Genomic DNA, 21,260 nt, shown 5'->3' on the forward strand with positions numbered 1-21,260 from the left:
TTTCTTTATAAAACTCAACAATATAATAAAATTAACCATAAGCATAAATGAATTCATAATAACTTACATCATATTGTGAAAAATATTACAAAAGTATTTGAAAAGATTTAAACTTACCCTATAGTGTGATATTGTACACCGATCACTAACACTACCGGAATCAAATTGACCACAAATTGCCGTTTTTAACAACCATTTTATCAGAAAATGTTTATAAACTATAAAACATTATAAACTTTTTTTCAAACGGCTAAAAACGCCACCACATAAAAAACAATAGAACACGAAATCGCGGAAGACCTGATATTTTAAAAATATTTTACATATTTATAAATATAAGAACCTAAATAAATATGAACACGCGAATATTTGCCTTAAGCCCTCTATCTTAAGGTGCAATTAAACGATACTTTTATTTTTGAATTAATCTGAGTAGGTGTTTTTTTCTGTCATGTAGATATATTATTTGGACGTGCAGGCAACCAATTATACTAAGAATCAAGAAATAATATAATTAATTTTACAATATTTTAAAAATAATTTCCAGGAATCAATCCCGAAGGTATTGCTTACGATTGGACCCAACGGAAAATCTATTGGACTGATTCGTCTAACCGTAGCATCTATGCCATGAATCTTGATGGTACCGACGTAGTGATGATAACACGAGTGGAGCGTCCGAGAGCTATTGTTGTTGATCCTTGTAATGGTTAGTACTGCCATTTGGTTTTAAGGCAATCTTCTAATTATTTATGTGAATTCAGGAACTCTGTATTACACTGACTGGGGTAAATTTGGTACATCCGGTAAGATCTTACGCACCACGATGGCTGGATCATTGAAGAAGGTCATCATTGACAAGAACCTGGCACAACCCAGCGGTTTGGCAATCGACTTTGACGAGAACAAGTTATATTGGACTGATGCGGTTCGAGAAAAGATTGAACGTAGCGATATGGATGGAAAGAACAGGGAAGTGCTCATATCGGCTACTATATATCCGTTCTCTATTGCCATCTTCTATGACTACATTTATTGGACGGATCTTCAGTTGCGGGGTGTATATCGAGCTGAAAAACACACCGGTGCAAATATGGTTGAAATGGTAATAATCATTGATTATAATAGAGATTTAGGGTAATTTGTGATGATTTTAGGTCAAACGTTTGGAAGATAGTCCCAGAGATATTCAAGTTTTCTCGCCTAAAAAGCAGGCATGCTATGAAAATCCTTGTAACATCAATAACGGTGGATGCGCCCAGAGCTGTCATCCGGCTCCGAATGGTACAACCGAATGTCGATGTGACGATAATACCAAACTGGTCAATGAAGGCAGAATGTGCGTCGCGAAGAACATGACCTGTGACTCAAGCAAATTTTATTGTGCTAACGGTAGATGCATCTCTAGGATGTGGGCTTGTGATGGCGAAGATGACTGTGGAGATAATTCTGATGAGGACACCAAGTATTGCTGTAAGTATATCTTGTATAGCATATACATTTTGTCATAGGTCTTTCTGGATTTTTTTATATTCGAACAATCAAATAACACCAATACTATATTTGTTTCCCCACTTAACCACATCTCTTACAATCTCTCACAATCTCTCACAATATCCCTTTTAAAACTTGTCTAATACCTTGCCTACTGTCCTAATTTATGTAAATTAATACAATTAATTAATTTCAGCCTTCCATTCGTGTTCACCAAACGAATTCCGCTGTGCTAATGGTCGTTGTATCTTCAAATCGTGGAAATGCGACCACGAGAACGACTGCAAAGATGGTTCGGATGAAATAGATTGTGACTATCCACCTTGCGCACCGGGAGAATTCACTTGTCAAAACTACAGGTGCATTCCTATGGCTCAAGTTTGTAATGGTGTGAACGACTGCAAGGATAATATAACGTCTGATGAAACTCACGAAAGGTAAGTTGACGATTTTAACTGGTAATTGTAATATGCAATCTCTCTTCGTCTCGCAGATGCCCACAGAATACGACTTGTCCGCCAAAACACCTGAAATGCGAGAAAACAAATATCTGTGTGGAACCTTATTGGCTTTGTGATGGAGACAATGATTGTGGTGACAACTCTGACGAAAATCCCTTGCACTGCGCCCAAAGAACATGTCCCCAGAATAGTTTCAGGTGTTCGAATCATCGTTGTATTCCTGCTACATGGTAAGTTGATTTCAATAAAGACGGCGATATTTTTTAACAGTACAATCTGGTTAGGTATTGTGATGGAGATGATGACTGTGGAGATGGAGCGGATGAGCCTCCAGAATATTGCAAGAGCGACGGCAGAACTTGTTTTGGTGATCTGTTTACTTGTGATAACGGCAACTGCATACCTAGAATCTATATATGCGATGGCGACAATGATTGTTTGGATAACAGTGATGAAGATAGCAGGCATGAATGCAGTAAGTACATTTCTGGCTATTATATGCTAAATTTAATTACCAACTCTGTCCAGATGATAGAAAATGTGACGAAGAGAATGAATTTACCTGTGAAGCAAATAAGGCTTGGGGCAGAGCACAGTGTATTCCTAAGAAATGGTTGTGCGATGGTGATCCTGATTGTATCGATGGTGCTGATGAAAATGCAACTCTACATCACTGTGCGTCACCTCAACCATGCGGAGAAGATCAGTTTACGTGTGGAAATGGGCGCTGTATCAACAAGGGTTGGCTTTGTGATCATGACAACGATTGTGGTGATGGAACTGACGAAGGCAAGGAGTGTAACTCTCAGTACAAGACCTGTGGACCCAACGAATTTACTTGCCAAAACTTTAAATGTATCAGGAACCAATACAGATGCGACGGTGAAGATGATTGTGGAGATCATTCAGACGAAGTTAATTGTAGTATGTATTTTTTTACTACCGTAGCATATTGAATACTCTTCTTTCTCCTTGTTGATTGTTAAAATTCAGCTATCATATGTTACAAAGAATACAAATATTTAATTTTATTAGAAGAGTGTTTCTATATACTTCTTACTTTATACTTCTTCTTAAAAGTGAACTGGAAACCGTTTTTTCTGGATAAATGTATGCTCACTGGAATGATTTTATTTACTCTCCTATTTATTAATATCAAACTGAGCCACAATGAATTGTGCCTGAATTCAGCTAATCTACTTTAGATACACATCATAAATTTCATCAAAAAATAAGTAGACTATATTATATAAATAATTTCAACACCATTCCTGTTTACCATTTTGTTTTTCTTCTTATCTTGTATAGTATCGATTTGTTTTTTTAGTGGATTTCGCGAAACTAGTATCTATTTGTTACCAGTCACAGTATCTTAGACAAATGCATTTCCAATTTCAGAACCATCCTTGGTCGTTTTTTTTAAGCGCTATATCATAGAAATAAATATACTACAAATATATTATTAAACAAAATGTATTATCATGCTCTTGATATTTTATGTTAAGTAATATTTCTATTTAACAGAAAAAGAAAATGCTACTTGCCCTAATTCCACTCAATTCCGCTGTAACAATGGTCAGTGCATCGATGGACACTTGGTGTGCAATAAAGTAGCTGATTGTACTGATGAATCCGACGAGCCGCTACATTGTAACGTGGACGAGTGTGCTAAAGTGGAGATTCATCAATGCGGTCATAAATGTATTGACACATTAACTGGTTATTATTGCGAGTGTAATCAAGGATACAAGTAAGGAAAACCTTTTAAATAGTGATGTTATTAACTAAAACGAGTCATGCTTCAGATTGCTTCAAGATGGTAAAGCCTGTACCGACGTCGACGAATGTATCGAGACACCAGGCGTCTGTTCGCAGTACTGCTCCAACACACCAGGCAGCTTTTACTGTAAATGTAACGATCACTTCTATGAACGGGAACCAGATGAACACACATGCAAACGAAAGGATTCCACCCAACCATGGTTGGTCTTCACCAACAAGTACTATATCAGGAATATGTCCGTCGATGCCTCAGTCTATAACTTGGTGCATCAAGATTTAATGAACGTGGTAGCGTTGGATTTCGACTACATGGAACAGAAGATGTATTTCTGTGATGTTACCGCTAAGACGATCTTCAGGACGGATATCGGAGGCGGTGAAAAAGAACCAATCATACGTCACGATTCGCATGGCTTAGAGGGCATTTCTATCGATTGGATCGGAAGGAAATTATACTGGCTGGACAGGCATTCGAAGAACTTGGACGTCGCTGAGTTGAACGGTACCAACAGGAAGACATTGAAGACGAGCATTGCAGATCCAAGGGCGTTGGTGGTGCATCCCGGTACTGGTTATTTATACTTCACCTCCTGGCACTTGCAAGCTTATATCGGGAAGTTGGGCATGGATGGGTCGAATTTCACCAGGATTTTAACGTGGGAAAATGACATTGCCTGGCCCAACGCCTTAACCATCGACTTTTTCACTGACCGATTATACTTTGCTGATGCTCATTTGGATTACATTGCATTCACGGACTTAGAGGGACGTCATAGACATGTAGTGCTCTCAGGAAGTTCGGTTCCTCATGTCTTCGCTATTACCTTATTCGACGATTATATCTATTGGACAGACTGGAACTTAAAATCGATATCCAGAGCGAATAAATTCACTGGTAAGGATTTAATGATTCTTCGCAATACTACCCATAAGCCCTACGATATCCACGTGCTTCATCCTCTGAGGCAACTACCATATACAAATCCTTGTGGTACCAACAATGGTGGGTGCTCGCATTTGTGTCTCATTGCGCCACCACCAGCTTCAAGCTACTTAAACATCGAAGGGTAAGTGTTTAATTTTTTTTAATGCGAAAGTAATATAACTATGACTATAGGTATGGAGAGGAAGGTGAGACTAGCTATGTGTGTGCTTGTCCCAACCAGTTTTATCTTGCACCAGACAGTAAGACTTGCATCGCTAACTGCACAGAAGGACAATGGCAGTGTAAGGGCAATGATGAGAAATGCATCCCTTGGTTCTGGAAGTAAGATTGCTGTACAGTTATTGATAGGATGTATCTAAAGTATTATGTTGCAGGTGTGATGGAGAAAAGGATTGCAAAGATGGATCTGATGAACCAGAGACATGTCCACCAAGGCAATGTCGTAATGGAACGTTCCAGTGTAAAAACAACAACTGTACGCCATCAGCAACTATTTGTGATGGCACTGATGACTGTGGAGATAATTCTGATGAAGCAAACTGTGACAAAGAATGTCCAGAATTAGAAATGAAGTGCAGGTAAAGTTCTCTACTTTAAAAACTCGATTTGAACTTTAAAGATCACCTTTCCTTGTTGTGATCTATTATTGGATCTCCTTAATTTACTTTTAACGAATGCGCTACATTTGAAAGAAAGTTCAATTAGCACTCTATAGCATAAACTTAAGCATTTTATAATTTTGCTTCAGTGTCGCTGTGAAATTTTATAAGAGGTGTTATGTTAAATTTTGTCTATATTTTAATTCCATCAATTGACACTACCAATAGATAATAACTAACAGATTTTTATTCATAACGCTGAAATATAATTATCCCCAATCTTTTATTGGCACTTGAAGATAGTGTCTAGTTAACCAATACTTTGCTATTGGTGAAGTAGGACAAATGTGAACATTTCTTTATCAACTCTGGGTATTACTGGGGATCGATTACAACCGCTCTGGCCTCGGATCGTTTTCTGATCTCTTCCTACACACAGTCTTGCCACATAAGTCAGTGAGAAAGTTGTTGTGGTTGCATTTGTTGAAAATAATACCCAATGATTTATTTAAAAAATAAAACTTCCATTATCTTTATTTCAGATCGAATGGTAGATGTATTTTGAACAGTTGGAAATGTGATGGTGATGCCGACTGTAAGGACGGTTCGGATGAAGACCCCGCTATCTGCCACAACAGAAAATGCGACGACGTTACTGAATTCGCCTGCAAGAACGGAAAATGTATTCCGAAACTGTGGATGTGCGACTTCGATAATGACTGTGGAGACGATTCGGACGAACCCGCCTATATCTGTCGCCAGAAGAATTGCACCACCGGCTGGCAACGCTGTCCAGGTCGCGCCAACTATCGTTGTATCCCCAAATGGCTGTTCTGCGATGGCAAAGACGATTGTCGCGATAACAGCGACGAATTACCCGAAAACTGCCAATCTTGCAACCCCGAAACCGATTTTAAATGCAAAAACAATCGTTGCGTCCCCAAACAATGGACCTGCGACTTCTCAGACGATTGCGGCGATGGCAGTGACGAATTGGAGGATATGTGCAAGGGAGTGTACCGTCAGTGTTCCGAATCGGAATTCCAGTGCGCTAATGGCAAATGTATTTCATCGAGATGGAGGTGTGACCACGAAGATGATTGTGGAGATAATTCGGATGAGTTATCTTGCAATGGATTCCAATGCAAAAACGGTAATTGTACCTGAATCATTAGAACTTTCACTTTTTTTAACTTCTTTAACTTACATATATTAATTCTTTATATTCTCACCCAAAAGTATCCCATTTCAAATATATTTTCGTTCCAGGTACGTTCCAGTGTGCTTCTGGTCATTGTATAGCATCATATTTTCGCTGTGACGGCGACAGAGATTGCCGAGACATGTCCGATGAAATTAACTGCCCTCCAAAGTTCCCCGGTGGAAAATACTGTCCAGAATCCAAATTTCAATGCGACAACCACCTTTGTATCAACCAAGCGGATCTCTGCGACGGAACTGACGACTGTGGCGATAATTCCGATGAAGCACCGTCATTGTGCACCAACTTCAACTGTGATAGTCTCCGAAGATTCCAATGTTCGAACCACAAGTGCATACCTAGGTAAGTTTAACCAGAATTTGATATATTTTTAATGCTGATGTAAAATATTGATGAGGTAATATTATCATTGTTTTTACAGGCATCAGTTATGCGATGGCGTCGATAACTGCGGAGATGGTAGCGACGAAAACAACATGACTTTGTGCGCCAAGAAATCCATACCATGTAATGTTTTCAACGAGTTTAAATGCGCCAATGGTAAATGTATCGAAAAGAAGCAAGTTTGCGATTTCGCTGACGATTGTGGAGATAGTTCCGATGAGCTCGGCTGCCACCATAACAACATATGCAATCCTGTCAACCGAGGAGGTAATTTTTGTTTTCATCCATCCTTAACATGGTTTAAACGAGACTGGTTTTATTCTAGGCTGTGAACATAAGTGCTTGAACCTCACTGGCGGTGGATATATTTGCACCTGCTTCTCCGGGTTCATTATATCGAAAGATAATCGGAAACTTTGTTCTGACGTTGACGAGTGTGCTACCGGAACGCATCATTGTTCGCAAATTTGCACCAACCTGAATGGCACGTATGGATGCTCGTGTAAAGATGGTTTTATGCTTTCTGATCAACTATCGGGAGTTTGCAGGTAAGTCGTTATGTGAAACTCTATATTTTTCGATACTTATTTGAAAATATTAATTTTCCAGAGCTATGACCGAGAATACTGAATTATTGTTTGCTAATGGCCCAGAGATACGAGCTCTGGATCTGAAAATGAGAGACGAAAAGGGCATTATCAGTGAGGAGAAGCGCATTGAGGCCATCGACTATAATCCCAATACAAATATGGTGTTCTGGGCGGACTCCTACTTCAAAACCATCAAACGCAGCTACTTACCGCTGGCTCTTGACGGTAAAGTGAAAACTGGCTTCCCGCAAGACTTAGAGATGAAGGCTATATCCAAACCAACCGCCATAGCCGTGGACTGGGTTGGTGATAACATCTATTGGGCTGAAACCGATCGAGCTGGGTCCAAGCCGAAAGGTAGTTCACCACTATTTTCCAAACTGTGATCGACATCATTATTTATATAAAATATATTACAGGAAGAGTTATGGTTGCTAAAACTGATGGTAGATACCGAAGAGCTTTGGTGAACGTAGGCCTAGAGAGTCCTACGTCCCTGGTCCTCGATCCGCAACTTGGACGTATGTTCTGGAGCGACGCCGGATCAGCCCCGAAAATCGAAATGGCCTGGATGGACGGTTCCAAAAGGAGGCCCCTCATTACTGACGACATCCGGCATCCAACGGGATTGGCTATCGATTACGACCAAGGCCACACTATGTACTGGGTCGATACCAAACTTAACAGAATCGAGTCCATGAAACCTGATGGTGGGTCCTCGGTTATTCGAGTATATTCTCTGGCTAAATAATGACTTTATAGGTTCCATGAGGAAGGTCGTTCTGAGAGGTGAAGTACTGAAACATCCAATTTCACTGGATGTGTTCGAGAGCAATTTGTTCTGGGTAACCAAAGATTCGGGAGAGGTGATCAAGCACGATAAATTCGGACGTGGAGTGCCAGTAGTAGTGCAACGAGACCTGTTGAGACCATCAAGTGTTAAAGGTATTTAATGTTTTTTTTTAAATCAGCTGCTAGCCAGTAGTTTATTATTTTGTATTATATTTTTCACGGTCTAGTCGTCTGGGCTCAAATATAACCTCAACCATATCTCTATTTGCGTTCTTATATTCTCTTCATGTATTTTTTTATTTCAATATGTTAGTATTTACCCATATTTTAAGAAATGAAGCATATTTTTAATATTAGTGCTTTATTTTCCTATATATTTAAAGTATGTGTCAATATATTTATATATATATATATATATATATATATATATATATATATATATATATATATATATATATATATATATGTATGTATTTATAAAATTTTGTATTAAGGGGAAACACCCTTTGGGTTATTTAAAGTAAGTTATTTTTTAATGCATGTTTTAGGGATGACAAAATAATTGTATCATTTTAGTTTTTACATCATTTTATTAGGACATTAAAGGGTAATCGCATTAAAAATTTCAGTATATTAATATGATATCCACTTACTTGCTGATCAATATGCGGTCTTATAATGGACACTCAGCCTCCTCAAAAAGTTGATTTTTTCCTATTAGTTCCTGCTTTCGTACTGTAGGTGTAGATTTTATCTCAGACTCCTTGTTCTGCCTCATTACTCGCATTTGATTGATATTTTCTATGAAAATTTAGTGTACCAAACAGGTTTCAGCAGTTATTAACGTGCCTTCATTCCCTACAAGCAGTTAGGCAAATTGTCGCGTTAAATTAATTAATTTTGACTAGGGTTTCGGGCATGACCACCTAGCAACTTTGTATTGAATAACATCTGGGCAAATATTTGTAACTAGTTTATAAAGCAGTGTTAAGTATTTTCACTTATAATTGGGTATTCACTACTACTAGTAGAACCGAAACTTTCTCTATTCTTACCCGTGTAATACCTTACTTTTTTATGCCGTGAAATATTATGGGCATTACTTGGCATTTTTCCATTGAGCCATAGTATCATGCCAAGAACTTTTTAAGGGATCTCTATTGCATTTTCCTATAACATAAAGAATTAAAAAAAGAAAGCACTAATTTACTTTTTCTTCATGATTAATTTCAACTAAAAATCATAATATGGTGTTTTTATTACAGTGTTACATAACCAAAGATATAATACTACACTTCCAAACCCATGCAAGAACAATCAGTGTTCACATCTATGCTTGATAGTGCCTAACGGTCACCGCTGTTCATGTCCCGACTCTTTAGTTATCCCAACACATAAAACCAAAGCTGAAATTATTTGTGACGCCCCAATTGGTAAGCTAAACATCCCTTCGCTAGTTGAAATATTGTTTAATGTCATATTTTATCATCAACAGAAGTAAACAGGGCTCTGCCAAGAATCTGTGAATGTCAAAATAGTGGAATATGCCGGGAGGACGAGGCTGGAGAACTGTTGTGTGAGTGTTTGCCTAACTTCGAGGGTCGTTTCTGCGATATCGTCCTTGCACATGGAAGCAGTGCTGGGGAAACTAACACGACTGCTATCGTGGTCCCCATTGTTGTTATATTAATTCTGGCCGCTGCTACTGGAGTTTGGATCTTTATACGCAAGAAGCCTTTGTAAGTAATATGTTCAGTAATGGAATTAATATCTATGTTGACTTTTTGTTATTGTTATAGTAGTAAAGGAGGTCTAGGATCGTTGGCCAGCAGTCAAAGTGTTTCATTCCGTCAAGGAACCAATGTAGAGTTTGGTTCCAATAGTTTAGGAGGCGCAGGAGCGCCAGAACCTTTGGACGTGGCCTATAGCCTGGATCCGGTCAACAGTAAGAACAGGGACTTCCACAATCCCATGTACGATGCCGTGCAAAATAATCCAGAAATGATGGGCAATGGCAGCAGTGGTATGTCTTAGTTGTTGTTGTTAGGCGATCGATTTTTCATGTTTTTTTTTTATTTTAGCACTATACGAGGTACCATCAGATCTTCCCAAATCTAAATCAGAAACATTTACGGAACCACCTAGTGCCGTAATAGCACCATCCAGCGTAACACATAGGTATGTATTATAATAACAAGTTTCATCCATAATTTTTATTTGACCATAGTCTTCGTAAATGAAGGTAGTTGCCTCATCTTTTATCTATATCTTATCTTATCATTTTAGGTTATATTTTTTTAACTGTAACCCTTTCACTAACAGGTCTTTTTTATTCCAATGTATAATACTTATTTGGCTAAGTACTTATGACCAAAGTGCAAAGTAAAAGTAACTTTAAAAACTTATTTATCTATGGAAAGTTAGAAAACCGGAAAATTTAGTTGAATATTTGCACTAATTATACTGGGAACTATCCATATACTTCCATGAATCAAGTATAGAGTATCAATATATATCGTTCTTATAAACAATCATTTCTGAACTATCTCTGATGCTTATTCAGGATTCTAATCTGAAAAACTTAATTTTATTTATATCGCTTTTCACAAAACATCCTTTCTTTATTTTCTTTTATTTTAGGTTTGCTCATTCCAACGAAATTTTGCATTATTATTTATCTCAAGCATCGTTACTTTAATGTATGATAATATTGCTAATATCTACTATATTTCACAAATAATTCTTTATGGATTTGTTTTTAATTTTCCTTTTCAACCTTTGTGTTCATCTTCCATTTCGTCAATTACTTTGGAATAATTTCATTCTTTTAATTTTCTTCTCAATTGGTGATATATTATTCCAAGCAACTTGCTGGGTATTTACAACAAGTTTTTTTGCTTCTAAGTTTAATTGTTCGGTTGTCTTAAGGAGTACATATAGATGAATGCCCTTATTTAGTACTTTTTGGTTGTTGACCTATAGTTATCATTTTTTTATTGTTTAAAATCAGATTATGATAATGAATTGGAAGTAGTTCAAATGTATTTTTGTAAAAAAAAGTTGCCTTTTTTCTTCAGATTTTTTTAATATAAACATTATATATATTTTAGTTTATGTTGAGGAAATAATGCCATATCTTAGGTGTAAATCAGTATACTAAAAAGTTTATTTTTCAGATCATCACCACAGGTGCAAGTCAAGCACAAAGAAATGAACCCCGTAACTTACGATTCCGGCAAAGATACTCAGAAACTAGTGGAGGAAGATTGCTGATACAGGTTGAGACTGAAGCTCCGCTAACGCCTTAGTGTGGACTTTTAAATATCTATCCTAACCGTATTTTTTCTATAGTCGTCATCGTTAGCATTCCAAAACCAATCCGTGTCAAATAATGTCAATAACAAAAAGGCTACATAAGGAAAACCAGCTGTGATTTTGTATAAATTAACAATGGAAAAATAATATCGTTCTTAGCATCCCTTTTTATTTTTGTATCGTTTGGTAGTGAGGTTTGTAATTGTTTTTCTAGATATACTGTAATAATAACGGAGAGAATCGAAACATATATTTTTATAGTAAACAAAAAAATGGATGCTTGTTCAGTAGATGATTTAAGGTACGTGGACCTGTTTCAAAAAGTTAAAGAAGTTTGTGCCATTTCAGAAAGAAGTAAACTTAAAAAAAGCAGGTTCCTAAAAAAATTGACTGTAAAAAAAACATTTATTTTGTAAATATCTTTTAACGAATCCTAACTACAATAAATATTGTTTATATACACTTCAAACCACATATATATGTATATGCATATGTGTATGTGCATGGATATATATAATTTAATACCGTCCAAAATATATTAAATCAAGTTTATTGTTTGAAACATATATATATTATTAAGCAATATCACCGTTTTGTGACTATTAAAGCAAATGTTGAGTTTAAACATTATTAGTATTTAAATTTTATGATGCTGTTATTTAATTCTAATCATTTTTACCCCTTAGTAGTGCGTACGCGTCGGGATGAATGATAGAAGCATTCATTTCGCTGGCAGTCTTATTGTTAAAACAACCAATCGGGAGCCCTCATCAGTTAGTTGTAAGTGAGTTAGTTGAGGGGGTGGGGTGTTTTAGTTTCCGTGGTTGTACTTAATGGCGAAGGTGTCCGTGAAACGAGACGGCCCCTCTCCTCTCCAGCTCCCGGCTCCGATCTTTGAAACTTTCAATTACTGCAAATATGTTTTCTATATTTGTAAATATTCAATGGGAACAAAACTTGTAGTGTTTTCAGAGAAATATAAAGTTTGTTTTGAAGGCTGATTGTTTTATTTATTTATAGATTTAGTTTTTTAAGCTCTAATAGAAGTCAGAAATGTCTATTAGGGGAGTACAAATCACCTGCCTAAATATTTATGGATCAAATTTTAATCAACCTAATTTAATTTATTGTGGTGGATGTTATTTAAGGGAGAAATAAGTTTTTTGAGTACGAAAATACATTAAATTTATAACTTAATAAATATTGAGAATATTCACGGCAATTAAAAGTGTTGGAGATTGAACTTCATCACCACGGTGGGGACCTGAGTTAGGAGGCCCATGAGACAATGACTGAACCGTCAAAACACCTTGAGATAGTCATATAAAAAAACATATAAAGGTTAAAAGATTTATATGTGTTTTTTGGGCATTAATGAATTTCCCTCCTTAAGTTTGTTATTGTCATCAATGATTAAATTGATATTCTGTATAACACTACCTTATAAAATTGAATAAATAGGAACATCTTGGAATGAAGAAAAGGGAATTATTTTTACGAGTAAAGCATAATGTGTACTCCACACAATATATTAATTAGAACATTTTTGTGTTCATCCTAATCCTGCAATGTTAGCCGATGATTCAGCATTCATTTTAATAGCGGTAGCGCGTACTGTAATAATAAACATATGTAGGTATATTTTCTGATGATAGTTTATCCTTCCTTATAAATATTTCGTCTTGATTTTCTGCTATTGGAATACGATCATGTTCGTTCTGATTAAATTTTTCGTTGTTTGTTCGTTGATTTAGTTGACTTCTTCTGTTGAATAATTGTGTTTGATAAAAGTCGTTAATGAAAGGTGGGCCAATGTCGTGTGTTGTTGAACTGGTTTCTAATGAGTTTATGCCATGAGAATAAGGGGAATTTATCACATCTCCATTGGGAATGGAAACGTGAATCCTGGGCAATGGATTAGTTGTATCGTATAAGTTGAATGCTATACTACTATAACATATATATACCTCTATGAACGTTTGATCGGCGGAACTGCTCCTAATTTAAGTAAGTCAGCTCTTCCAAAGGTGATATTAAACGTATCGTGCCAATCCGTAATTCTTGCTGTTATGGTTTTAGGTATAGCCAACTCTTCAAACATTGGATAGTTGGACTTATTATTGGCAAATGAATATTTTCTTACTTTTCATGTATTGCACTATAAATATTTCCTTAAATTTACATGCGGAATCAAGCAGCCGTAGGTGTTAAGTCCTTAAATCCTATGTTATTGTAAATGTTCATTGGTTTTTTTTATTAACGATTTTAAATACGTAAACATATAATGATTGAGTGAATATCATCAAAATAAGTGTCGGCTGAATGTAGTAAAATCCAAAGGGTAAAAATCCAAACACTTTATAAGAATATAGTGGATAAACAATTATTACAAGTAAGTGTAAATATATACTGTTTATCTATTTACATATAATTGAACAATACCTTTCTTTTGTGTGTCCTGTTCCTGCGTATGTGTATGTGTATGTTCTTTTGTAAATGGACAGATTTTATTATCTCTAGTCACGTTATTTAGTTATTTATTTATCTATCAATAATTTTTTTACTTAATAAGTTTATCCATATTTTATCAGGTAATATGTAAATTCGGTTATACCACCTGAAATAGGATATAACAGTTTTATTTTAGATCGTCTATTGTATTTAAAATATTATTATTTAAAATATTTTTAAGGCTGATGGGTGATATATCTACATCTATCTTTATTCCATATATTTTGTGTCGAATATATTGAACATATCGGAGGAAACAAAAATGATAAGACTTGGTTATACATACATGGATACATATTGTTTATTATTAAATATTAAAGGATAAGACGCAAATCATTTTACATTATTTTTAATTCCATAAATCGATTTCGAAATGAAACCTTATCTAGTTATTTTAGGAGCCTAAAATTCTTTTTAAACCAGGTAATTTAATTTACTTCTTTTGTTGTATATTCATTGTGTAAACAAAAAAATTCTTGGTAAACAGGGGAATATTACAGGAAAAGAAAACTTTTGTTCCTCAAGAAAAGAAAACCAATGTTTTCCGAGATATATAAAAATTGTTTTGAACACTCGTCCTTTTATATATCAATTGCCTTTCATTATTTATACATGTTCCTGTAAATATTTGATATTTTCATGTTATTGTAGAAACAAACAAGAGCGATACCACAAAGAAAACATACCAAAACGATTTATTTCCATTAAGTTAAGATGAAATGTTGTTTGTTATTAAATAATGAAAACTCAAACATCCCTCATATAAGTTTTAATTATATTAATCAATGTTTATATGTGGAATATTAATCTGTAATTTCAAAGGAATACAAGGCCCTTTCGAATACAAGCAATTTCATTATTTCCTGTTTCTGAAATGGTGAATTTATCTTATTTAAATTATGATCAATATGTGTTTAGAAGTAAATAACTAGGTCTGTAACGGATGCAAGTGGGTAGTTCAGGGGCTCCAAACTCCCCCAAAAATATCTGAGTCTTCCCGTGATAAATCTAAAATTATTTCCGTGACAACTTGATTTAATGAATAAAACTTTTTATTCAAAAAGTTGTCAGCGCATCCACCATATAGACAAGATATTTTTCTAAGCCAATGCTTTTGAAATGTTCATAGTTATTGTTCATTTAATATAGAGTGAAATGGAATTCCATACATAAGGAAACCAGATTTTTCTCACTAATTAAAGTTTAGCGATTTTTACTGTGTTTATAGAAGCTTTTTTCCTCGGAAACCAGTAATTTAAAGTGTTTATTGATCATAAGATGCGTTTTTAATAAATGTAGAGTTCTCTCGTATATTTGCTGTGTAAACGAGAGGAGGTACTTATTTACAGCAAAAGCGAGAGAAAATAAATCCCTAACGCAAACCGATTTATTGGATTTATCTTTAACGTTAATCTATTTCGTGTTTGCTATATACTAGAACCGAATGGGAATAAATGAGTAATACTGGCAAACCAATTTATTCGATTTATTTTTAACGTGTGTGCTCTGCTCGTTGGCTGAGAATGAAATAGAAGTGGTCTAAAATGATCATTTTTAATCTGGCAATAAAACGTAATTTTGAAAAAAATTATTAGTAATTAAGAAGAATCAGATGGTTTGATTCTTTTGAGTCTGTGTCCTGTTCTGGTGGTATCCAATAGTTGTAATATTTCAATATTCGTATGAGAATGGAGTCTTTCCTCATGCCCCCTTGCAATTCTCTTGATTTCTTGACTGATTGTGGGTATCTGAAGGTCTCGATGTAGATAATCAGTCCTATAATATTTGGGTGCACCTACAATACATCTCAGGACTTTGTTCTGAAACATTTGTATTTTATTTATATTACTCTTCGCAGAACATCCCCTTAATAGAACTCCGTATGTCCATATAGGTTTCAATATTTGCTTATATAATAGCAATTTATTATGTACTGGTTATTGTGATTTTATTCCAATTAGCCAGTACATTTTCCTATATTTCAATTCCAGTTCTTTTCTTTTCTTCTTTATATGTTCCTTCCAGCGAAGTTTTGCATCGAGATTCATTCAGAGATATTTAGCGTTGTTGCTATATGGAATGATAGTATTATTTAATGTTATTGGTGCTTGTACGGTCTGTTTATAGGTGAACTGCACATGTACAGATTTACTTTCATTAATTCTTATTTTCCAAGCTTGTGTCCAATTATTTCTATTGTCACTTATCTGTTGTAATTTTCGTGAGGCTTCTTCACTATTGTCTCCGACAGCTATAATCGCAGTATCATCAGCAAATGTAGTGTAGAGTAGATAAAGCATTGGTCCCAGTACACTTCCTTGTGGTACACCTGCTTTAGATTATTTTATTGTAGAGTAAACTTCTTCTTGTTTGACTATAAACATTCTGCTTGTACTGTATGATTTTAATAGTTCGGTGTGTTGTTTTGGTAGTATTTTCTGTAGTTCATGAATAAGGCCTTCATGCCAAATCTTACCAAAAGCTTGTGCTACATCTAAAAATATAGTTGAGTATACTTTTTTACTTTCGTAGGCTTTTTCAATAACATCTATTATTCTGTGGAGCTGGTCAGTTGTTGAGTGCTTGTTAATAAACCCAAACTGGTGTGTTGGTATTAGGTTTTTTCTCTCTATGATCGGTTTTATTCTTTTCAACAGAAGTTTTTTAAAAACCTTACATATTACTGATAGCAGTGATATAGGTCCATTTCGTTTGCTGACTTCCCAGGTTTTGGGATCATTATAATTTTCGCCATCTTCCAAATGTCTGGTTTAATCTAAATGCTGTATTGATCAAGTGGGTGAGTCTTATAATTCCCTTTCTTGGTAGTTTTTGCAGTAATTCTCCTGTTATTAAATCGTAACCTGGTGATTTCCTGGGGTTAATGTGAATTAATTTTGGCTAACTCTTTCGGCGTGACTAATTCAATCATCGAATTTTCAGCTTCTATGTCCGGCAAATTATGTTCAATATTAGTTTCGTTTGGTTTGAAAGTTTTTTCTAGATATTCAGCAAATGCTTCTGCTCTTTAGTGATTGTCACGTGCCCAATTCCCACATAGGTCCCTTATAGGTGAACTGTATAGACATGAGCGCTTTAGACATTTTGTGGCTTTCCAGAGTGAGTAATCAGTTTCTTTATCATCTGTTTATCATTTATGGTTTTGTTTTTAATTTCCAGTATTTCTCTTTTCAGTATTTGGGTTATATTGTTTAAACAATTTTTATTTTCAGGTGTTCTGTTTTGTTGCAATTTTTTCGTAATTTACGTTTTTCAGCTACCATTTCCTTCACTTCTTTTGGATAATGAATTCCTTTAGTTGTAGTCTTAATTTCTGGAGTATTATTCCAAGCAGCTTGTTGAATATCTACTACGAATTTTTCTGCTTCAGAATTTAATTGTTCAGTTGTCATGATGGGTACATTTAGTTGAATTCGTTTGTTCAATTCTTCAGCAAATTCTTCACAGTCTGTTCTCTTGTTTGTTAACGTTGGGTTTCTTTCTTTTCTTATTATATTTTCGCTCAACGTCAGAATCACTTGCGTATGATCTAAACTTAGCTCAAAATTTTCTTCGGCTTTTATATGTTTTGTTTCTTACTATGAAGAAATCTAACAGGTCTGGGATTTTCTCTTGATCAGTCGGCCAATAATTTGGTTTTCCAGTTGACATGTAACTACAGTTTAGTTCAGCAGCTGCTTTATGCAGTTCATTGCCTTTAGTTGTTGTCATTCTGCATCCCCATATTGAATTTTTTGCATTGAAATCACCTCCAATTATAAATTTTTCTCCCAGATTGCTTAGGACATTCAAATAATTTTCCTTTTTTTGATTGTATCTTGGAAGACAATAAATTGCGGCTATTGTAACCTTGTATCTGCTTGATTTAATAGTTACTGCTGTAACCTGATTTTCAAAATCACAGTAATAAATATAAATGAGTACGGTCAAAGTCTAGTATTACTAGTTGCCTATGTCGTAGCGGAATATAAAAGGAGTAATGATTATGACAGGAATGTAAACGAATTGATAACGTACATTTTATCATATTTTTTATTGGAAGATTCAATATAATTGTTACACTGAGAAACAGTAATTAGATTTGTTTAAGATCAGAAAACCTACCCTAGTTAGTTATCTAACGGATAAGTTCCAGATTATTTCTGTTAGAAAAAGAAACAAGTACATCAATTGCCACTAATAATATTCCCTATTATTATCATTATAAATGCTAGAAACATCTTGAAACTATGTACTGTATTTGGATTTAAACGCAAGTAATTATCGATGAAAAAACACGCCATGAAGATCTAACGGTTAAGTGAAAACTAAAGTAACGGCGGCACGTCGTAATCGAGGGAGAGTATCCATCCCGGAGCGTTGACAGAGAGGTTTGGTTTTGTTGGAAGGAGAGTTTAACGATACTCCCGTCGGTTTACGACGTGCGGCTTAACAATCAATTAAATAAACGGAAAACAGTGGTAAAAAGCCGGTAATAAGAAATCTACAACATAATATTTTTAAATTACATTTATATATCCTAAAATACAATTATCTTTAATCCTATTTTAACGATATTACGATGAGATTGAAATGAATCTGATAAGGTTCCGGGCAATCCGCGTAGTAAAAGAGCTCGTCGGGCGCGCCCCGTATATTTATTCGTCCATTTTTTAAAAATATACAGGGCGGCCACTGTACGAGCCGATGTTTTACTACAACAAATCCCCCGGAGTTGATTTTTTGTTGTATTTTTAGGCCCCCATTTTAGAAAAAATTTATCCACGAAAGAGAGACTGAACTAATATGTAATTTATTGTGAGATGAGAATGCGACCCGATGACTTTAGGACATCCTGAATGAGAAACAAACATTTGAAATATAGAGGGCGTTAATATGATGGTTACCCTTCCTGCGCGATACTGTTCAGTTTTTGTTTATAACCTAACGATGATTTTAGTTCTTCGTTCTTCGAGTGTATCTGCTTCGTCTGACTCCTTAGTTCCTGTTACGGCGGGCAGCTGCAAAGAAACAAAAATAATTACATATATTATAGTGTTTTTGTTTTATATCGATAATTTGAAAAGTGGTTATCCATATCGATATGATCAGTGGAAATATTAAATGTTTTGGTCGTTTAGTTATGTCAAAAAAGTTTCATTCAAAGTGGTATTTAATTATAAAGCATTTCTAATGTTAAAAATTCATATTTAAATTAATGCAAAATATGGTGTATCTTGTTCAAGAGAAATTTTGTATCGAAAGTCAACGCCTACTTGTTAAAAAATAAATTGTGAAAGGACCTTGTTGTTTTTAATTTGAGAATATTTATTTAAAACATTTAAGAATTATTATTTCATTAAAAAGGTAAAGACCGTCGGTTATTGGATGAAAATTCAGGTCAAATATAAGATGTTTTTATGTAATTTCATCAGGGATATCTATTGGTGAAAATGCTCTATTGGTGAAATTGGTGAAAGTATCAACAATTGATAAACAACATAACCTAACTGTTCAAATTATGGTTTTGTTTTTTCTATAATCATCGTATGAGGACACGTTCCTGTGATTCACGTGATTTGTATTTGTTGCTGGATATGAAGAGATCTATTGTCGAAGTCCATTAAACCTTTTTAAAAACTGCTGGTGATGTTGCTCTGTCACATCCTAATTATCTGTTTTGCTTAAACGATTTAGTTGTGATGTTAATGAAGAAGAACGGTCTGGAGAACTAAAAAAGTTCAAGATTGAATTCGATGGAATGAGTTCAAGACCATGGATTGCATGAGTTGTTGGACGAAAACCCAGTTCAAACTCTCAAAGAATTTTAGATAGTTGATGGATAAACTGTATCCAAACATTTGCCAAGTTTTTAAAAATAAATGTTTTCTGTGATTTACTGTGACTGGCGATGAAAATTAAATCTACTACGATAATCCAAAGAGCAAAAGGTCATAACTTAGTCCAGTAGAACCATCCACATTGACGCCGAAGTGGCATATTCATTACCATTAAATCCTACTGTGGATATGGTGGGATCAGTGTAATGTATTAGAAGCTGTTAAAGCTCAATAAAAATGTCACAGCTAATTTCTACTGATGCCAATTCACCATATAACAGATATAACAACGCGGAGCTACACTGAGTCGTGAAGGATACAATGTTGAAGCTCGAATGAACTGTTCATTGTAGCAATTTCACGCAATAAATGCTTCTTTACAGTGAAAAAATTATCAAAGTCCATGTTAGTATCAGAATACTATATTAGGATTAATTATTGTTAATCACTCTTTTTTTGAAATGAGTTTACTCTGACACGTTTATTTATTATTGAAAAAATTTACAAAAATGTACAGTTTTTCTAGGTATTTCCCCTCACTAGTTACGCATTTTGTTCATCTTTCCAGAAGTTTTTTGATGCCGGTATCCAAGACTTTCTTGGGCAACTCGGACATCCATGTGCGCACGAACTTGTCTACTTCCTCGTTGGTGTTGAATCTTTGACCTCCGAGGGCTTCTTTCAGTGGTCCAAACATGTGATAGTCGCAGGGTGATAAATACGGAATGTAGGCGGGTGTTTCAGTACCTTGCAATTTAATTCTGATATTGTTTCCTATAGGAGAATCGGACTTCGTGTTGGAATGCTCCTCCGTTTCGAGCGATAAGGGGTTTTCACGTGTGTTTTCGGAAGGATGGAGTAGCATGTAGCATTAATGGTACGTTGGGTGCGCAGGAAATCGATGTACAGCACGCCCCGCCGGTCCCAGGACACCGTACACAGAACCTTACACGCGGACCTGGTTGCCTTCGCTTTGACTGGCGCCCCTTCCTTCTTCTTCCTCTATTCCCTTCCTGTGTACCCATGCCATGTCTGTAGTGAAGATTCGCGTAAAAAACTGTCTCCCTCCGCCTTGTATCGTGTCAGCAAGCGGCGATAAACTTTCAACTGCGTAAATTTTTGCTCGAAGTTCAGGAACCCATCGCTCCGTTATTTTGCGATATTGAAGGTGTTCGTGGATGATAGACTCTACACTACCAATACTGACGCCGGGTTCAGCCGAAATGTCTTGAACATTCATCCTGCGGTCCTCCAAAATGAGTTGTTCTACATGGCAAATGTTGCCGACGATTATGCCCCTTATTCTTGACGGTTTCGCGGCCAT

The 21,260-nt window shown here is 35.4% G+C and overlaps 2 protein-coding genes across 5 annotated transcripts in view; one reads left to right on the forward strand and one right to left on the reverse strand.

The window, feature by feature from the left end:
- The window catches only part of mgl (low-density lipoprotein receptor-related protein megalin), a 262,661-nt gene extending 250,081 nt beyond the window's left edge, over positions 1-12,580 (forward strand). Inside the window, exons 26-48 of the mRNA XM_076416595.1 lie at positions 548-709; positions 765-1,105; positions 1,158-1,473; positions 1,691-1,931; positions 1,988-2,185; positions 2,240-2,430; positions 2,484-2,879; positions 3,480-3,705; positions 3,761-4,804; positions 4,855-5,004; positions 5,058-5,261; positions 5,825-6,435; positions 6,552-6,846; positions 6,926-7,155; positions 7,214-7,436; positions 7,498-7,835; positions 7,898-8,188; positions 8,241-8,423; positions 9,536-9,703; positions 9,766-10,009; positions 10,070-10,293; positions 10,352-10,448; positions 11,447-12,580. Of these exons, the coding sequence (XP_076272710.1) occupies positions 548-709; positions 765-1,105; positions 1,158-1,473; positions 1,691-1,931; positions 1,988-2,185; positions 2,240-2,430; positions 2,484-2,879; positions 3,480-3,705; positions 3,761-4,804; positions 4,855-5,004; positions 5,058-5,261; positions 5,825-6,435; positions 6,552-6,846; positions 6,926-7,155; positions 7,214-7,436; positions 7,498-7,835; positions 7,898-8,188; positions 8,241-8,423; positions 9,536-9,703; positions 9,766-10,009; positions 10,070-10,293; positions 10,352-10,448; positions 11,447-11,543 (6,470 nt within the window). The 3' untranslated portion in view covers positions 11,544-12,580. The remainder of the gene's footprint in view (positions 1-547; positions 710-764; positions 1,106-1,157; positions 1,474-1,690; positions 1,932-1,987; positions 2,186-2,239; positions 2,431-2,483; positions 2,880-3,479; positions 3,706-3,760; positions 4,805-4,854; positions 5,005-5,057; positions 5,262-5,824; positions 6,436-6,551; positions 6,847-6,925; positions 7,156-7,213; positions 7,437-7,497; positions 7,836-7,897; positions 8,189-8,240; positions 8,424-9,535; positions 9,704-9,765; positions 10,010-10,069; positions 10,294-10,351; positions 10,449-11,446) is intronic.
- Positions 12,581-18,131: 5,551 nt separating this feature from the next.
- The window catches only part of miple1 (midkine and pleiotrophin 1), a 210,927-nt gene continuing 207,798 nt past the window's right edge, over positions 18,132-21,260 (reverse strand). For 3 of the 4 annotated variants that reach the window (XM_076416670.1, XM_076416668.1, XM_076416669.1), the window contains exon 5: positions 18,132-19,117. In XM_076416670.1, the coding sequence (XP_076272785.1) occupies positions 19,095-19,117 (23 nt within the window). In that variant the 3' untranslated portion in view covers positions 18,132-19,094. Of the gene's footprint in view, positions 20,969-21,260 lie in introns of all 4 variants that reach the window. The other variant, XR_013007535.1, reaches the window with a different exon arrangement.

The sequence above is a fragment of the Rhynchophorus ferrugineus genome, unplaced genomic scaffold (assembly GCF_030347505.1).
Source record: "Rhynchophorus ferrugineus isolate W39M unplaced genomic scaffold, kcgeb_rfMv2 rfM10, whole genome shotgun sequence".
NCBI classification, from domain to species: domain Eukaryota; kingdom Metazoa; phylum Arthropoda; class Insecta; order Coleoptera; family Curculionidae; genus Rhynchophorus; species Rhynchophorus ferrugineus.